We start from the raw sequence: 19,028 nt of genomic DNA, 5'->3' as shown, positions 1-19,028 counted from the left end.
TTTATTACCCATATTTTGATAAAAGGGAGAATATTATAATATTTAGTTAAAAAAAATTACTACCCATATTTTGATAAAAGGGAGAATATTATATTTTGTAAAAACAATATTATTTATTGTCCATATTTTGATAAAGGGGAGAATATTATATTTTGTAAAAAAAAATATTACCCATATTTTGATAAGGGGGAGAATATGATATTTTGTAAAAAAAATATATATATTACCCATATTTTGATAAAGGGGAGAATATTATAATATTTAGTATTTTTTTTTTTTTTAAAATACTACAAACTAGACCGCTACTTCCTGGTTGTACTGCTCACATGACTTCCTTTTTTTAATTCGTCCACGTGTGAAGATTTTTTTGCGATTTTCCCTTCAAAGTAAAACATTTATACTCCCTATTAAAACCATGAATATGGAGGTGAAAATTGGGAATCAAGGGGCGGCTTATACGAGGGAAATCGTCAAATTCAACCATTTCAAGGGTGCGGCTTATACGCGGAGGCGGCTTATATGCGAGAAAATACGGTAACTTTAACCATGTGGTGTTCTAATTTACCAAGTGGTAATTTGCATTATTCATGACTGACTTTTTGGCACATTTTATTCCATTAAAGATGGATTCCTTACTCTTGTTTACAATGCAAAAAATAATTCAGTGAACAGCAAAAAAGCTCATAAAAAGACGGAATGACGCAAAAAAAATGATAATAAAAAAAATTCACAGTGACGGACATCCAGTGGTTTTTGGAGTGGCGCCATTGGTTGGCCCAGGAAATGACAATTCCTTTTTGTTTTTGGTCAGTATTGGTTGATCCCCAAAATTCGCACGCCGTGGAAAAGTGGCAATTTTGGCAAGAGGACGCTCAGGAGGGAGCAAGTGTTGATCAGGAAATGCGTGGCGTCGTATTTGGTGTAAAAACTGGCCAGGATGTATCTGCCAAAACAAAACAAAAACACAATAATAAAAAAACTTACTTTTTCTGATCACCTGCAAAAAAATAACAAAAACAAAGGACGGACATGATTGGTTCACTTCCAATAGATTTTTAGGGTAGTTATAGATCGCTTAATTTTGGGGTTCTTATGGGTCACTTTTTGTTAATTTTGGGGTACTTACAGGTCAGTTTTTGTTAAATTTGGGGTACTGACAGGTTAATTTTGGGGTACTTACAAGTCACTTTTTGTTAATTTTGGGGTACTTACAGGTCACCTTTTTTTGTTAATTTGGGGGTACTTACAGGTCACTTTTTTGTTCATTTGGGGGTACTTACAGGTCACTTTTTGTTAAATTTGGGGTACTACCCGGTTAATTTTGTGGTACTTAGGTCAGTGTTTTGTTAATTTGGGGGTACTTATAGGTCACTTTTTTTGTTAATTTTGGGGTACTTACAGATCATTTCATTGTTAATTTGGGGGTACTTATAGGTCACTTTTTGTTAATTTTGGGGTACTTAGGTCACTTTTTGTTAATTTTGGGGTACTTAGGTCACTTTTTGTTAATTTTGGGGTACTTATAGGTCACTTTTATTTTGGGGTACTTGCAGGTCACTTTTTTTGTTAATTTATGGGGTACTTACAGGCCACTATATTTTTTATTTTGGGGTACTTATGGTGTCATTTTGTTAATTTTTGGGGTACCTATAAGTCACTTAATTGTAAATTTGGGGGTACTTACAGGCCACTTTTTGTTCATTTTGGGGTACTTACAGATCATTTTTTGTTCATTTTGGGTTACTTACAGGTCACTTTATTGTTAATTTTTGGGGTACCTATAAGTCACTTTCTTGTAAATTTGGGGGTACTTACACGCCAAAATTTTTGTTCATTTTGGGATATTTACAGGTCAGTTTTTTGTTAATTTTGGGATATTTACAGGTCAGTTTTTTGTTAATTTTGGGGTATTTAGAAGTCAGTTCCTTGATAATTTTAGGGTACTTACAGGTCACTCATTCATTTTAGGGTATTTTTAATAAGCGGCAGCACATTTCCGGTCGGGTTACTGTCGCTTTAAACCAAAAACGCGGGTGCGAATGACGAGAAATGTCGGCGCTCTTACAGAATGATGGGCGAGATGGTAAGAAATTTTCGCGACGCCGTCAACTGGATTCCGTAGTCCATCTGCTCCCAGTGGGTGAGCAGGCGGTCTTGGCCTTGGTCGGGGGTCTCGAAGGGGGTCCCCTTCACCGTGTGCAGGAACAGGTACATCGCCTAAAAAAAAACACGCATTTGACACACACCCCGTTTTAAAGCCGGCCAATCCCGACGGGCGGCCGTTTCAGATCTGGAAAGGACGATTGGGCGGATGGGATTTGTGCGGGTGCTCCGCCCACTCACCAGGTTGTGGATGACGTTGGTGAGGGTCCAGACGGTGGGGACGCTGAAGAAGGGAATGCTGAGCAGGACCACGTGTAGCGCCACCGTCAGGAGAAGGTAAGCCAGCCAGATGCCGCGGCTGTTCATCACCTGGGTGTTGGGGTTCACTTCGCTGTGAGCCACGCCCACATTCATCTGACCAACAAGAAAACAAAATCTAAATAAATCCATAAAGCACTTTCGCATAGGACCGAGGTTTCAAGCCTGTAGGCCACGCCCACATTCATCTGGCAAACAATAATTTGAAAAACAATAACATTCACACAGGACAGAGGTCTCAACTTGTAGGCCACGCCCACATTTATCTGCCAAACAAGTAAACAAATAAAATCACATTCACGTAGGATCGAGGTCTCAAACCTTCAGGCCACGCCCACATTCATATAGCAAACAATAAAAAATAACAATAACACTGAACAGAGGTCTCAACCTGTATGCCACGCCCACATAATCTGCCAAACAAGAAAATACAATAAATAAAATCACATTCACATAGGACAGAGGTCTCAAACCTACAGGCCACGCCCACTTTCATCTGCCAAACAAGAAAACAAACTAAAAATAAATACATAAATTACATTCACACCAGACAGAGGTCTCAACGCCCACTTTCAGATGCCAAACAAGAAAAACAACAATAACATTCACACAGGACAGGGGTCTCAACCTGTAAGCCACGCCCACATTTATCTGGCAAACAAGAAAACTAAAAATAAAATCACATTCACATAGGACTGAGGTCTCAACTTGTAGGCCACGCCCACATTCAACTGGCAAATACGAATTTAAAAATAAATAAATAACAATAACATTCACACAGGACAGAGGTCTCAACCTGTAGGCCACGCCCACATTCATCTGCCAAATAAGAAAATAAAATAAATAAAATCACATTCACATAGGACCGAGGGCTCAAGCCTGTAAGCCACGCCCACATTCATCTGTCAAACAGGAAGATAAACTTTTAAAAAAAGAGTAAATAAATAACATAAAAAAGTAGAATTAATTAATCGAATGATTTATTTTTTTCGGGTATAAATATATACAGGGGAGCCTAAATTGTTTGGTTTTAATTTAGCCGCTTTAAAAAAAAAAAAATAGGCCGATTTTACGCGACGATGCACACAACACTCCATTACACAAGGTGGCGGTATTTCACCTAAAAAACTGTCAGCCACCGTTAAACGACCCACGAAGAAGAAAAGAAAACTAAAGTTTTGCCTCTAGCCACAGCTGCATTGTTTGTGTCAGATTAAAACAGAACTAAGAACTAAAAAACAACAACAAATCATAAAATTCATAACGTTAAAAAGTCCCGAGCGTAAATGAAGACCTCCTAAAAGGTCGCACGATTCGGTACAGTTTGAACAAAAGCGTCCGAGTGACGTTTTGTTGTCATGCTAGCTAGCTAGCGAGTGCTAGCGAGCTGCCGCTAGCTGTCGACGTAAGAAAACTCCGTCAAAGTTGGACAAAGGCAGAATAGAAAAGGCGACGGGAAGAAAAGAGCGTGATGGAGTGGCTCGAAATGCGGGAAAAGTGCTCATCTTTTGGGGGTGGAAGTTTACCTTGTCGCCCGCCGACCAGGAAGTAAGTGTATTCGTTTTAAAGCACGCCCATTTGGGCTTGTCCTTTTTCCTTTCTCCCCTTCATCGTTTGTTATTCTATGGAGGTCCAAATGTGACAAAAGAAGCTCTTTCTTACTCCCAAATTTGGCCTATTTTTTGATAAAAAGACGTTAAATATGGGGAAAAAATGACACATTGTAATCAATTGTCTTACGAGTTTATTTTTGTACAGTGGTACCTCAAGATACGAGCCGGGACTGAGCTCGTATGTCGATTTACTCGTAACTCAAACGAACGTTTCCCATATAAAATCAACTAAAAACTAATTGATTGGTTCCAACCCTCTGAAAAAACACCCAATACAGGATATTGGATTGGAAATACATTTTTATTTGTTCTAATTTGCCATCTATTAATAAAGTAACAAATAACTAGTGGGTTACAAGTTAAAGGTCCTGTAAAGTCAAATTAAATGATTAGGTCAAATTAAAGACTGGTTAGCAACCCTGAGAATTTTGGATGGATAATTTTTTTTTTTTTAAAGTTAGCCCGGTGGGCGAGTGGTTAGTGCGTTGGCCTCGCAGTTCTGGAGTCGATGGTTCGATCCCTGGTGGGTCATCGCTGTAGTAAGGTTGCATATTCTCTCTGGGCTTGTCATGGTTTTCTCCGGGTACTCCGGTTTCGCCCTCAAACCCACGGCAAAAGCAGACTAAGCACAACCAATCACAGCTAAGGAAAATTTAGCACACAATTAGCCTAGCATCCATGTTTTTTGGGATGCGAGAGAAAACCGGAGTACTCGCAAGAAACCTACACATGCCCCGGGTAGAACATACAAACTCTAAAAAAAAGCTTGAAAACCCACTGGGGATTGAACCCTTGACCTCCGGACTGCGAGCCGAACACGATAAACCACATATCCACCGTTCCACATTTTCCCTTCAAAAAATCTTTTCACCTCACAACGTGGATTCATTTATTTTTCTCTAATATACATCTATACTCTTCATTTTAATTTGGCTGGACCATTTTAGATATAATATTTAGATTTTTTTTTAAATAAATGGATTAAAAGAACTGGATTAAAAGCCCTGAATATTCCGTTTTTTATAGATCTAAAACAATGTTTATTTTAGCTTTTTTTAAAATATATTTTCAGATTTTACAGAATGATTTTTGAACTAAAAACAGAAAAAAATGATTAAAAAATGACAATAATTGATTTAAAAGGGAAAATCCTGAAATTTAATATACATCTATACTCTCCATTTTAATTTGGCTGGACCATTTTAGATATAATATTTAGATTTTTTTTATTTATAAATGGATTAAAAGCCCTGAATATTCCGTTTTTATAGATCTAAAACTGTTTATTTGAGCTTTTAAAAAAAAAAACAATTTTTAGATCTTTTTGAACTAAAAACACAGGAAAATTTGATTAAAAATGGACAATTATTGATTAAAAGAACTGGATTAAAATCCCTGATTATTCAATTTTTATAGATCTAAAACAATGTTTATTTTAGCTTTTTTTAAATATATTTTTAGATTTTACAAAATGATTTTTGAACTAAAAACACAGAAAAAAAGATTAAAAAACTACAATTATGGATTAAAAGACCTGAATATTCCGTTTTTTTATAGATGTAAAACAATGTTTATTTGATCTTTTTTTATATATATTTTTAGATTTTACAAAATGATTTTTGAACTAAAAACACAGAAAAAAAGATTAAAAAATGACAATTATGGATTTAAAAAACTAGATTAAAATACCTGAATATTCAGTTTTTATAGATCTAAAACAATCATTTTAATTTCATCCTAAAACACAAAGTCGGCACTCATCATGAGGCGGGCCACATTTGGCCCCCGGGCCGCCACTTTGACACCTGTGCGCTAAAAAGTTAGCATGATTATTAAAAATGCAATTTCTGAAAGATGTTTTTTTCGGTTGTGAGGATGCTGAGTGTCTAGCACATCATCATAACTTGATGTCTATTTGAGTTTCTATCATCGCGTCGCCACGGTTACCGGCGCCATATAGGTGTCCGTCCCCCTTCGGCGCCGGGTTACTGTTTAACCTCCCCACCCACATTTGCCCAGATTAGGAAAATCAATAAGATAAGAGCGGCCACGCCGGCCTTCCCTTCCTTCCACTAACAGACAACTTTCTCATTTGACGTCCTAGGAGGAACCGCAAAGGTGCTTTTTCACCCCCGGGGAGGCCCGCGTGCTCCAGGTCCACCGGCCAGTCCCGCGGCGGCCGTGCGGTGAGTCTTGGTTCCCGCTTTCACTTAAAAAAAAAAAAAATGGTTTTGGTTTGTTTTGGCAGTTTTTTTTACGGGCCCTGATGTTCGGGTTTGTTTTTTTTCACACGGTTCTTATCGGGGGAGGGAGGTGTGTCGTTAGGTGTGCCGGTTGATGTGTGCCGTCCACCGTTAGTGATGTCGCGCGCCGGGGGTGTCGGAGTGGTTTTGGCGGCTGGCCACGTTTTGGGTGAAATGCATTGACGGGTTTTTATTGGAGTTTGTTGTTTTTAGGCATTCAAATGAGGCTAAATTGGTTTTAGTTAGCATCGAGCTAGCTAAAATTTGTTTGTTTTTTTAAAGTATTTCTTTTAATGATTTATTTTTTTTAATTAAAAAGCTGAATATTTTGATTGTATATATATATTAAATAAGAAATTTAAAGAATTCATTCTTACCGCTTATCCTCACAAGGGTTGCGGGGGGTGCTGGAGCCTTTCCCAGCTGATGACGGGCATCGGGGAAGAGATGGCTTTGAATCAGTGGCTAGCCAATCACAGGGAACGAGGAGACAAACAACCAATTACGGGCATTATGGACAATTTAGCATACAATTAGCCTAGCATGGTTGTTTTATGGGATGTGGGAGGAAAGCGGAGTACCCAGAGAAAAGCCACGGAAGCCCGAAGAAAACATGCAATCACCCTCATATCTAGGAAACAAGTTAGCATCAAATTAGCCTAGCATGCTTGTTATGGGGATGTGGGAGGAAAGCAGAGTACCCGTAGAAAACCTACGCAAGCCGGGGCAAACATGCAAACTCCACACATGCTAATTGCAGGGCATAACGAGACAAACAACCAATCACACTCCTATCTAGGAACAAGTTAGCATACAATTAGCCTAGCATGCTTTGTTTTGGGGATGTGGGAGGAAAGTGGAGTACCCGGAGAAAAGCCACGGAAGCCCTGCGAGAACATGCAATCACCCTCATATCTAGGAAACAAGTTACCATCAAATTAGCCTAGCATGCTTGTTACGGGGATGTGGGAGGAAAGCAGAGTACCCGGAGAAAACCCACGGAAGCCGGGGCAAACATGCAAACTCCACAAATGCTAATTGCAGGGCATAACGAGACAAACCAATCACACTCATATCTAGGAACAAGTTAGCATACAATTAGCCTAGCATGCTTGTTTATGGGATGTGGGAGAAAAGCGGAGTACCCAGAGAAAACCCACGGAAGCTCGGGGAGAACATGCAAACTCCACGCTAAAGTGAGGTCACACTTAGGAATCGAACCCTCGACACCAGAAATGCGAGACTGACGCACTAACCACTCAATCGCCCCCAAAAAATTAAAAATTAAATATAGCAAGTGAATAGAAATGCTTGAAAAGTCTTAATTTGGATGAAATGACGTGATGGTAAAAGTTTGGATGTTCATTGACAGAAATTTTGCATGGATTATGGGATGCAAATCAAGTTGTTGGCAAACCCCTTTTGAGTGGGAGGGGCTAATGAACAAACATCAATGGCGGCCAGTCATTTAACTTTTGGGTCAAAATAAAGTGGTCCGCCCCACACACCAAATTTGGACACCCCTAATTTATAGATTGGTCCAAATCCTCTTTTGGAGACTCTTTAATAGCAAATATTGTCATTTTTATATTAAAAAAGGAGCGTATTAAATATTTATTTGCATCTGCAGTCATACCTCGACTTACAAATGCCTCTAGATACGAACATTTCAGGTTATGATTTTTTTAATATGCAAATGAGTGACTGGAGATACGAAAAAGATCCAAGTTACGAAAAGTAAATCCACTTCCTTATCTGTTATTTTATTTTGAAAATATTGTCGCAGAGCATTGATTCTCGCTTTAGAACGTCGCTCATTTTCACACACATAGGGCACACGTAATTTTTTTAAATGTACTACAAAGTGGACGGCCTTTGGCCATGGTAGCAGGCTCTTGCCGCCATCTGGCGGACAAACACGGGTATTACATATATAACAGCCGCAAAAGGAGCTATTTCAGTGGCGCAGGGCACATTTTTATGTATTTTAAAACATTAATAAAACATTTCCTTATAGTTATCTTTCATTTTTGTGTTTCCTCACATTTTTCATACAAAATTGGGAGTTTTTAACCCATTTTAAAGGGTTTAATTGGTGGTTGTGTGAGGACCGTGACACCAATTAGATAATTTACATAGAAAGTACACCTCTACTTACCAAATTTTCAAGTTATGAAAAAAGTCCTGGAACCAAATAATTTTGTAAGTAGAGGTCCGACTTTAATAATATTTTTTAATTAAATCGTGATTATTAATATATAATTTTTTTTTTCATTTTTTTATTTAAATTTTTTAATTATTTTAGGTACTTCCTGTGAGTCAGCAGCTCGTTTTTGAAAAATTCCAATCAAGGCTTTTTGTGTTTTTTTGTGTGTGTTTGAAAACGAGGTGATTTGGAAGAGAACAACACTAAAACGCTTCCAAACGCATTCTTTGGCATCGCACCCGCGTAAGCTCCTTTTTCACCCGGATTTTGTGCAACATGAGCACAACAAGCCGCAAACATTTCCACTTGCAAACAACAAAGCTGCCGAAATTCATCGTAAACAAATAAAATGGACATGATTGCAAAAAAAATAGCGTAAAACAGGAAGTGGAAACACTATTTTGAGGTGGTCCGGGGTTAGCGCGTCGGCCTCACGGTTCTGGGGTCGAGGGTTCGATTCCCAAGTGTAGTGTGCAGTTTGCATGTTCTCTCCAGGCTTCTGTGGATTTTCTCTGGGTACTCCATTTTCCTCCCACATCCCAAAAACCTTCACGCTAGGCTAATTGTATGCTAACGTGTTCCTAGATATGAGGGTGATTGGTTGTTTGTCTCATTATGCCCTGCGATTGGCGTTCGTGGAGTTTGTATGTTCTCCTCCGGCTCCCGTGGGTTTTCTCCAGGTACTCCACTTTCCTCCCACATCCCAAAAACATACATGCTAGGCTAAATGTATGCTAAAGTGTTCCTAGATATGAGTGTGATTGTTTTTTGTCTCGTTCTGCCCTATGATTGGCAAGTGTGGAGTTTTCATGTTCTCCCCAGGCTTCCGTGGGTTTTCTCCGGGTTCTCCGCTTTCCTCCCCCTTCCCTAGAATATGCACGCTAGGCTAATTGTATGCTAACGTGTTCCTAGATGTGCGTGTGATTTTTTTTTTGACTCATTATGCCATGCGATTGGCAAGTGTGGCGTTTGTATGTTCTCCCCAGGTTTGTGTAGGTTTTATTTGGGTACAACGCTTTCCTCCCACATCCCCAAAACAAGCATGTTAGGCTAATTGTATGCCAATTTGTCCTTAGCTACCAGTGAGCATTGGTTGTTTGTCTCATTATGCCCTGCAATTGGCAAGTGTGGAGTTTATGTTCTCCCCAGGCTTCCGTGGGTCTTTTTCCGGGTACTCCACTTTCCTCCCCCTTCCATAGAACACGAACGCTAGCCTAATTGTATGCTAAGGCGTCCTAGATGTGAGTGTGATTGTTTTTTTTGTCTATTTTATGCACTGTGATTGGCAAGCGTGGAGTTTGTATGGTCTCCAAGGGCTTGCGTGGGTTTTTTCTGGGTACTCCACTTTCCTCCCACATCCTAAAAACACGCACGGTAGGCTAAATGGATGCTGTTCCTATGTGAGAGTGTTCCTAGCTACGACTGTGGTTGGTTGTTTCTCTCCTAGTGCCCGAAGTCAATTGGGATAGTCTCCGGCACCCCCGGGAAATGACCCAATGCCTTTAAGCCAATGCTACATCGGAATAAATTGTTTTTGAAATGGCTTCCAATTTTGGGGGACGATAACATACCGACTAAAATCCTGAAACCCGGTTATGGCGACGGACCTGCTCACAAAAGCGTTTATGCGGGACCACCAAAGAGGATTAGAACACTTATTCCGTCGGACCCCCTGCGCAAATTTCACAGGAGTAGGCGGGCAGGCAGGATTAAGCCCACCCAGAGCGCCTCGCCGTCGCCGTCCGTCGCTCGCTCGCGGGCGGGTGGGTCAAAACGGGGAAAAACGGCCGTCAAATCGGCATCCAATTCGACTTCCGGTCTCTTCCGGATCGGCTCGGCTGATGGGCCGAACCGCCCGGGATGTTCGCCCACGACGGGACGCCCAATTTCCCCGGCACAGGTACCACAAACCGATCGCTGCTTTTTTTCCCAATGTCATTCGGTGCCGATGCAGTTTCGCTTGTGGCCACATGAGGGAGCCATAGTCTTGGTTTTAACTTTCTTTATCCTGTGGGCTGACCGACGTATTTATTCTTAGAAAAGTGGTTTAAAAAGATGATTTTGAAATAAATTTGGTTTGCGTTAGATGGAATGAATGACGCACGGAATCATAACTCGATTTTTAAGTATGTGACGTCACTTTAGTTTTTTGTTTTTTTATGAAAAAATGGGGGAACGCCAAATTGTATAAGCGAATATTTGCTATTAAGAGGCTTAAAATGTTCAAATATTGAGAAAAGCTGTCAATTCAATTAATTTATTTAGTCTTTTTCTTTTTAAAATTTGTAAAAAATAAACTTTGCAATAATTGGACATTTTTACATTAAAATCCATTTGATTTCTACTTGGGAAAATCCAAAGTGTTGACTTTAATAATTGCCTTTCATAACACATTGTGTGCCATTGACAACAATAGACGTCCAATTCATTTTAGCTCCGCCCCAAATTGAAAAAGAACTCCCACAGCCCCAAAAATGCATGCTAATGGTATGCTAAATTGTTCCTAGCTAAGAGTGAATGCTTGTTTGTCTACTTATGGCCTGAGATTGGCTGGCTACCAATTCAGGGTCCAGCACCCCCCGCAACCCTTGTGAGGATAAGCGGTTCAGAAAATCAATGTATAAATTGCGGTGACCAAATGGTTAGCGCGTCAGGCTCACAGTTCTGAGGTCAAAGGTCAAGGGTTCGATTCCAGATGGGTCCTGCCTTTATGAATTTTTGAATGTCCTCCCTGGGCTTGTGTGGGTTTTCTCCAGGTAGTCCGCTTTCCGCCCACATCTCAAAAACATGCATGCTAGGCTAATTGTATGCTAATTTGTCACTAGCTATGATTTGCTGGCCACCCATTCAGGGTGTTCAGGGATAGACTCCAGCACCCCTCGCGACCCTTGTGATCGGAAAATGAATGAAAATGAAAATGTGTGGCTTTTCTCTCGGTGCTCTGATTTCCCCCCACATGCCGAAAACATGCATGCTAGGCTAATTGTATGCTAAATTCGTCGGCCTTGCAGTTCTGAGGTCGAGGGTTCGATCCCAGGTGGGTCCTCACTGTAGTGGAGTTTGCATGTTTTGTGTGGGTTTTTCCCCGGTACTCTGATTCCCCCCTACATGCCAAAAACATGTATGCTAGGCTAATTGTGTCCTAAATTCGTCGGCTCGCACTTCTAAGGTCGAGGGTTTGATCCCAGGTGGGTCCTCACTGTAGTGTGGAGTTCGCATGTTTTCCCCAGGCTTGTGTGGCTTTTCTCTCGTTACTCTGATTTCCCCCCACATGCCAAAAACATGTATGGTAGGCTAATTGTATCCTAAATTCGTCGGCTCGCAGTTCTGAGGTCGAGGGTTTGATCCCAAGATAGTCCTAACTGTAGTCTGGAGTTTGCATGTTCTCCCTGGTTTTTCCCCGGGTACTCTGGTTTCCCCCCACATGCCAAAAACATGCATGCTAGGCTAATTGTATCCTAAATTTGTCTGCCTCGCAGTTCTAAGGTTGAGGGTTCGATCGCCAGATGGGTCCTCACTCTAGTAGAGTTTGCATGTTTTGTGTGGCTTTTCTCTTGGTACCCTGATTTCCCCCCACATGCCAAAAACATGTATGCTAGGCTAATTGTATCCTAAATTCGTCGGCCTCGCAGTTCTGAGGTCGAGGGTTTGATCCCAAGATAGTCCTAACTGTAATCTGGAGTTTGCATGTCTTCCCCAGGCTTGAGTGGGTTTTCTCTTAGTGCCCTGTTTTACCCCCACATGCCAAAAACATGCATGCTAGGCTAATTGTATCTTAAATTTGTCTGCCTCGCATTTCTAAGTTCGAGGGTTCGATCCCAGGTGGTCCTCACTGTAGTGTGGAGTTTGCATGTTTTCCCTGGGCTCGTGTGGCTTTTCTCTCGGTACTCTGATTTCCCCTTACATGACAAAAAACATGCATGCTAGGCTAACATTACTATACATTATTATATTACTCCCACTTGATAACGGTCTTGAAACGAGGACAAAAACAGCGCGACCAGTCAAACGTCCGCCCATCCGTCGGTCTATCCGTCCGCCAATCAATGTTGGCGAAAGGGAGACGAGTACGAGGACGAAGGACGAGGGACGAGGGACGCTGACACCGATTCCCCCTGAAAAACAGAGTTAATGATTGCGAAGCTTATCGGCCGCTGTGATTGATTTACGTCTGCTGTTTATTGCAATGATGCAATTGTTGACTTATTCGCCGCGCCGACGCAACGTTTTGACAACCACTGACACGCAGCACAAGAAAAATTGTTATTTTTTTTGACATACCAAAAAATGTAAAATAATCAGGGATGAAACGCGGTAGTTCAGCGGGGTCAAACATACGTTCAGCGGGCCCCTGGCGGGATCCGTTTCCGGTCACTTTAGCGTTTTGTACTGTACACGGCGAAGAACATTGTTTTTTTTTTTGGACGGGGGTGCCGTGAAAGTGTTGTTTTGTCAGTTGTGTGGTTGAGATTGCCCTTTACATTTTTGTTGTTGTTGAAATAGCGCCACCAATGGGAGGGAAAGGGTTAACGAGGGACTGTAAATTGTGTTGTGGAATGTTAAAAATCTGATTTGGAGGATTTTGTGATTTTGTTATTCTAGAATTATAGATTTATTATTATTTTCCATGTATATATATATTAAATGTAAACCCATATTGTTATATGTTATAGATTATAATAATATTTCCTTTTTTCAATCTTTGCAAAAAAAACCCTGAAAAAATCAAGTATTATTCACGTTTTGGTTTGAGCTAAAACTGATGACATGTCGTTGAAAAGGAAGTGAGCGCGCTGCTTTCAAAATAAGACGTTTTGATAATGTGTAAAACTTGCTTAGAAAATGATTTTAAATAAATTAAAAAAGTTAAAATGGCGAGCTAAAAACGTTTTTTTTCTCATGGAAATTGTTGAAAAAAACAGCTTGATTTTTCTTTTATTTTGTAGTTTTGATGCAAAATGCGTATTTAGTTGTTTGGTAAAAAGTGTCATTGGAAATTGGTCGCATTAAAATGACCCAAACATAACAGGATGCCACCAAAAAATGCCCAAAATCAACTGACCAATTAAAAATGACTTCCTTTTTGAATTTGTCAATGTGCAGCAAACACTTTTTACAGTAAACGATCCTTTCGATTCATACAGTATCTCATTTTTCTTGCAATTTTCCCTTCAAAGTAACACATTTGTACTCCCTATTAAAACCATGAATATGGGGGTGAAAATTGAGAATCAGGGGGCGGCTTATACGTGAGAAATTGTCAAATTCAACCATTTTAAGGCAATTTTAAGCGTTTGGCTTACACACGGGGGCGGCGAATATGCGAGAAAATACAGTATTTATTTGATTAAAAATTGGTCGACTTGAAATATTTTTTAAAACTTTTATTGTGGCGAGGATTAAAGATGTTGGAACGATTGATGCTAATGCTAATTCAATTTACATTAAAGGCTGTTCTCAATTGAATGAACTGGTTTCAGAATGTTTTTTGTATCTTGGATTTTCAGGAACCAATTCATTTCGTAAGTAGAGGTAACACTGTCAAAAATGCTCACAAAATAACATGCGCTAGCTAGTCCAACATTTTTTTTAAGTGGACATTTCTAATCCCTATTAAAACCATGAATATGGATGTGAAAATGGTCAATTATGGGTTGTCTTATATCAGAAATTGTCAAATTTGACCATTTTAAGGGTATGTTTATCCTACTTGTTTTGTATGTTGGATTTCCAGAAACCAATTCATTTCGTAAGTAGAGGTAACGCTGTAAAAAATGCTCACAAAATAACATGCGCTCGTCCAACATTTTTTTGTATTTTTGTACATTTCTACGGCAACGAAAAAGTGTGTAAGAGTGTGTACTGTTTTATTTTTTTATGATTGCGATGTCATGGCGTTACGGCGGAAAAGGGCGGCGGGCCAATTGGCCCTCGGGGTTTATGATTAGCCCGAAGCCAAATAGATGTCACGAGTGTCAACCATCGGAACGCTACTCCTTCGCCCCGCCGAGATTTCATTTGATCAAACGGCGTATTTGCTCAGAGAAACAGTTTTATGTGGAAAAAATGCGGGTGTCAAAAATGCCGGCGAGGGGCCCCCCATCTGGCCCGCCAAAGTAAAAGCGGGTGTGTTGACTTTTTGCATTCATTCATTCGTTTTCTGGACCGCTTGTTCTCACAAAGTTCGTGGGGGGTGCCAGAGCCTATCCCGGGGCAACATGAAACAAACGACTAATCACTCCTATCTAGGATCGAGTTAGCATACAATTAGCTTAGCATGCATGTTTTGGGAATATGGGAGGAAACCGGAACACCTGGAAAAAATCCATGCAAGCCCGGGTAGAACATGCATGCAAACTTGACACTACAGTGAGGATCCCACTTGGGAATCGAACCCTCGACCCCAGAACCGTGAGGCCGACACGATAACCACTCTTCCACCGGTTTATTTTGAAAGAAAACTATTTTTTTTTTAAATATTTTTTCAAAATCATAAAAAGTAAAATGTCATTTGAAGGCTAGTTTATAAATTCGCTATTTTTCTTCTCGGCCAATGAGAACATCCGAAATTGATCAATTTGGGCGATAAATAAATAAATAATTAAAATAGTAATGGGATCAAATTAAAACTTAAAATTTTAATCATTTTAAATACACTTAAATGAGTAAAAATTGATAAATAAGAATAATGGGGATGTGGGAGGAAACCGAAACACCCGGAGAAAATCCACGCAAGCTCGGGGCGAACATGCAAACTCCATACTACAGTGAGGATCCAACTTGGGAATCGAACTCTCCACCCCAGAACCGTGAGGCCGACACGATAACCACTCTACCATCGGTTTATTTTGAATGAAAACTAACTGTATTTTAATTTTTTTATTTTATTAAAAATCATAAAAAGTAAACGTGTCATTTGAAGGCTAGTTTATAAATTCGCTATTTTTGGGCGATAAATAAATAAATAATTAAAATAGTAATGGATCAAATTAAAACTTAAAATTTTAGTCATTTTAAATACACTTAAATTAGTAAAAATTTATAAATAAGAAAAACCCAAAGAAAATCCACACGAGCCCCGGGTAGAACATACACACAGGACGTCTAACCTGATATATTTTTTAAATATTTAGGTTTTCTGTTTTTTTGGGTTCTTTGTAGTTCATGAGAATTCTTTTCCCAAATCGAATTAAATATATTTAAAATACCCGAATAAAATCCAATCAAATTGAACTTCATCCTACAACGAGATTTAAAGCAGCACCCGTAAAAAAGTCACCCTAAAAAAAGTTACACTATAAAAATGAAGCATGGCAAAAAAAAAACGTCTTATACTCGGGTACGACTTCAATTGTGGATAAAATATGGGTATCACGGCCGCCAAACGCGGGCCAACATGAACACGAATGACTCAAATACCCCTCCCCACCCCGTCCTTCCCTCCTCTGACTTGCATAAGCGCCATTATTTGCTTGTCGGCGCCCCGTAACGCTCCCTCACCCGCTCACCCGCACACCCGCTCACCTCCGATATTCACGGGTTGCATCCACGCCGACTTTCCCGCCATCCCGCGCCGTCCTTCCTCATCCGAGGCGGGAAATGTGCCCCCATAAAAAAAGCCGCGTATTCCATTTCCCCCCCGGGCTGCTGCTCCCCCGTCCGTCCATGGCGTTAGCGGCTAGCCGGCTCGGACGCGAATGAGAGGCGTCGGTGGAGGAGAAGGTCCAAATAGGCAGGCCGGCAGGCTGGCAAATGGAGTTTGGCCGGCGGCTGTGGGAGAGATTGACAGGACTTTGTTCACAAAGTGGAGTTTGAAGTTTCAAACCCGCGCCCCGGCCGGGCCGAGCCCCGGACGGCGCGCGGGACGGGCTTTGACTTTTGGCCCTGGAGTCGGAGGGCAGAGGTTCCTTCGGTTGGACGATTGCGAGACGGCGCTTAGCGGGAGGGCGGTTAGCGTTAGCATGACGCTAGCAAATGCAACTTTGACATACAAAGCTAATCATAACCGAGTCCGGAGAAATTATTCTACAATATTCATTTTCTGAACTGATATTCCTCGTAAGGGTCGCCGAGGGTGCCGGAGCCTAGCCCTAGCCAAATACTGGGGTCTCCTTGAATGGGTGGTCAGCCAATGGCAGGGCACAAGGAGACAAACAACCAATCAATTTAGCATACAATTAGCCTAGCATTAATGTTTTTTTGGAATGTGGGAGGAAACCGGAATACCCGGAGAAAAGCCACGCAAACGTGCAATTTCCACACATTGAGAACCTACTTGGTATCGAACCGTCGACCCCAAAACTGCGAAGCCGTCACGTTAACCACTTGACACCGGACTGCCTATGTGCAATAAATAGTATATACATTTGCACACATATTTAATATTTTTTTTAATACTTTTAAAGGGTTTAGCATTGCGGCTAGCATTAAAGATGGCGGAAGGAATGATGCTAATTCAATGTACAATGCTGCTCTAATCCAAGTTACAAAATAAACAGAAGACAAACAACCAGTCACGGGTAGCTAGGGGCTATTTTGAGTGTTCAACCCGTTAGCCTAGCATGCATGTTTTGGGGGATGTGGGAGGAAACCTGAGTGCCCAGAGAAAACCCACGCAATCCCGGGGAGAACATGGAAACCCGACATAGTGAGGATCCAACTGGTATCGAACCCACAACCTTAGAACTGTTAGGCCAACGCGCTAACCACTCGTGCGCCTGGCCGCCTCCACAATAAACGTAAAAAAAATGGTGCATATATGGGTCATTTCCTGTTGATTTTGACGCATATACGGGTCATTTCCTGTTTGATTTTGAGTACCTTTTGTTGATTCTGGGTTATTTCCTGTTGATTTTTGGTCACTTTCTGTTGAGTTTAGGTCATTTCCTGTTGAATTTTGGCCACTGTTGAGTTTGGGTCATTTCCTGTTGATTTTGGGGTATGCATGGGTCATTTCCTGTGGATTTTTGGTCACTTTCTGTTGATTCTGGGTCATTTCCTGTTGATTTTTGGGTACTTTTTGTTGAATGTGGGTGATTTCCTGTTGATTTGTGGCCTGTATGGGTCATTTTCTGTGGATTTGTGGTCACTTTCTGTTGATTCTGGGTCATTTCCTGTTGATTTTGGGCACTATCTTGATTCTGAGTCATTTCCTGTTGATTTTGGAGCTTCTATGGGTCATTTCCTGTTGATTTTTGATCACTCGGTCATTTCCTGTTAATTTTGGGAGCATGAACGACCTGTTCGTGCTGATTTTGGGTCACTTCCTGTTTATTCTGGGTAATTTCCTGTTGATTTTTGGACAATTTTTGTTTATTCTGGGTAATTTCCTGTTGATTTTTGGACAATTTTTGTTTATTCTGGGTCATTTCCTGTTGATTTTGGGCCACATATGGGCAATTTCCTGTTGATTTTTGGGTACTTTTTGTTGATTCTGGGCCATTTCCTATTCATTTTGGGGCATATATGGGTCATTTCCTGTTGATTTTGGGTCACTTTTTGTTGGACGTGTGTCATTTCCTGTTAATTTTCAGGCCACCAAACAGGAAGTGCCCCAGAAATATCCCTAAACGTGACTCCAAATCAACAGGAAGTGACCCTTTTTTTTAGCTTTTCATCGACCCCCGTTCAAGACGATCTCCGCATCCTCATCGGTATAAAAAAATCCCGTCCATTTTGCCCCGCCTCCCCACCCCGCCCCGCCCCGCCCCCAATCATGCGACCCCAGCGATTGTAGGAGACAGTTAATCCGTTCGCCATCAAGCCAGATTGTACTTTATGGTGGGTCGCCGTATACGACCGTTCCTTGAGGAGTCGAGCCAAAAGTAAGATGGGAGCGGCGATAAAAAAAATGAAATAAAAAAATAAAAAAAGGTCTTTAATGGCGACCCAGATAAGATTGGCGGTGACTCACCTCCAGCCCGTTCGCCTTTGAAATAATCAGCGCGCTCGCTGCTTGAGCAAACATCGCCATTGAAGGCCAGCACATCCCACGTGTTGTCACACACGACCTCTGTACACACACACACACACACACACTAACATACACACACTTGCATGCGCACACACATCGGCAATAGTCGTGTTTTGCGAAAACGCCGTCGACTTCGGCACCCCGAATTCCGGGAGCTAGAATCGAACCCAGGACCTCAGAACTGTGAGGCCGACGCGCTAATCACTCTTCTGGAATAATCAATTCATCACAATAACCATAAATTAATCAATTGGTCACTTTTTGTTCAATTTGGGTCTTTTTCTGTTGAATTTGGGTCATTTCCTGTTGATTTGGGGTCATTTCCTGTTGAATTTGGGTCATTTCCTGTTGATTCTGGGTCATTTCCTGTTGATTTGGGGCACTTTTTGTTGATTCTGGGTCATTTCCTGTTGATTTTGGGGCACTTATTGTTGATTCTGGGTCATTTCCTGTTGATTTTGGGGCACTTATTGTTGATTCTGGGTCATTTCCTGTTGATTTTGGGGCATATTTGGGTAATTTCCTGTCGATTTTGGGCAGTTTTTGTTGATTCTGGGTCATTTCCTGTTGAT

At 40.9% G+C, this 19,028-nt stretch overlaps 2 protein-coding genes across 4 annotated transcripts in view; one reads left to right on the top strand and one right to left on the bottom strand.

The window, feature by feature from the left end:
- Window positions 1-592: 592 nt before the first annotated feature.
- ormdl2 (ORMDL sphingolipid biosynthesis regulator 2) lies at window positions 593-16,377 on the bottom strand. Of its 2 annotated transcripts, none has more exons than XM_077616369.1 (4): window positions 16,008-16,377; window positions 2,344-2,517; window positions 2,066-2,217; window positions 593-943 (listed from the first exon to the last, which is right to left on the bottom strand). In XM_077616369.1, the coding sequence occupies exons 2-4, from the start codon at window positions 2,515-2,517 to the stop codon at window positions 808-810; spliced, it is 462 nt and encodes a 153-aa protein (XP_077472495.1). In that variant the 5' UTR covers window positions 16,008-16,377; the 3' UTR covers window positions 593-807. The 2 variants fall into 2 exon arrangements, with proteins under 2 accessions (XP_077472495.1, XP_077472496.1); XM_077616370.1 differs by lacking the exon at window positions 16,008-16,377 and adding an exon at window positions 3,948-4,062.
- hnf4a (hepatocyte nuclear factor 4, alpha) overlaps window positions 3,932-19,028 on the top strand; it is a 32,493-nt gene continuing 17,396 nt past the window's right edge. Inside the window, exons 1-2 of one of the 2 annotated variants that reach the window (XM_077616354.1) lie at window positions 3,932-3,969; window positions 6,139-6,220. Coding sequence is in view for 1 of the 2 variants with exons in the window: in XM_077616344.1 (XP_077472470.1) it covers window positions 10,344-10,383 (40 nt within the window). In the remaining variant the exon portion in view is untranslated. Of the gene's footprint in view, window positions 3,970-6,138; window positions 6,221-10,224; window positions 10,384-19,028 lie in introns of those variants that run through there. The other variant, XM_077616344.1, reaches the window with a different exon arrangement.

The sequence above is a fragment of the Stigmatopora argus genome, chromosome 1 (genome assembly GCF_051989625.1).
Source record: "Stigmatopora argus isolate UIUO_Sarg chromosome 1, RoL_Sarg_1.0, whole genome shotgun sequence".
In the NCBI taxonomy this organism is placed as follows: Eukaryota; Metazoa; Chordata; class Actinopteri; order Syngnathiformes; family Syngnathidae; genus Stigmatopora; species Stigmatopora argus.
This window is presented reverse-complemented; position numbering and strand designations above follow the sequence as displayed.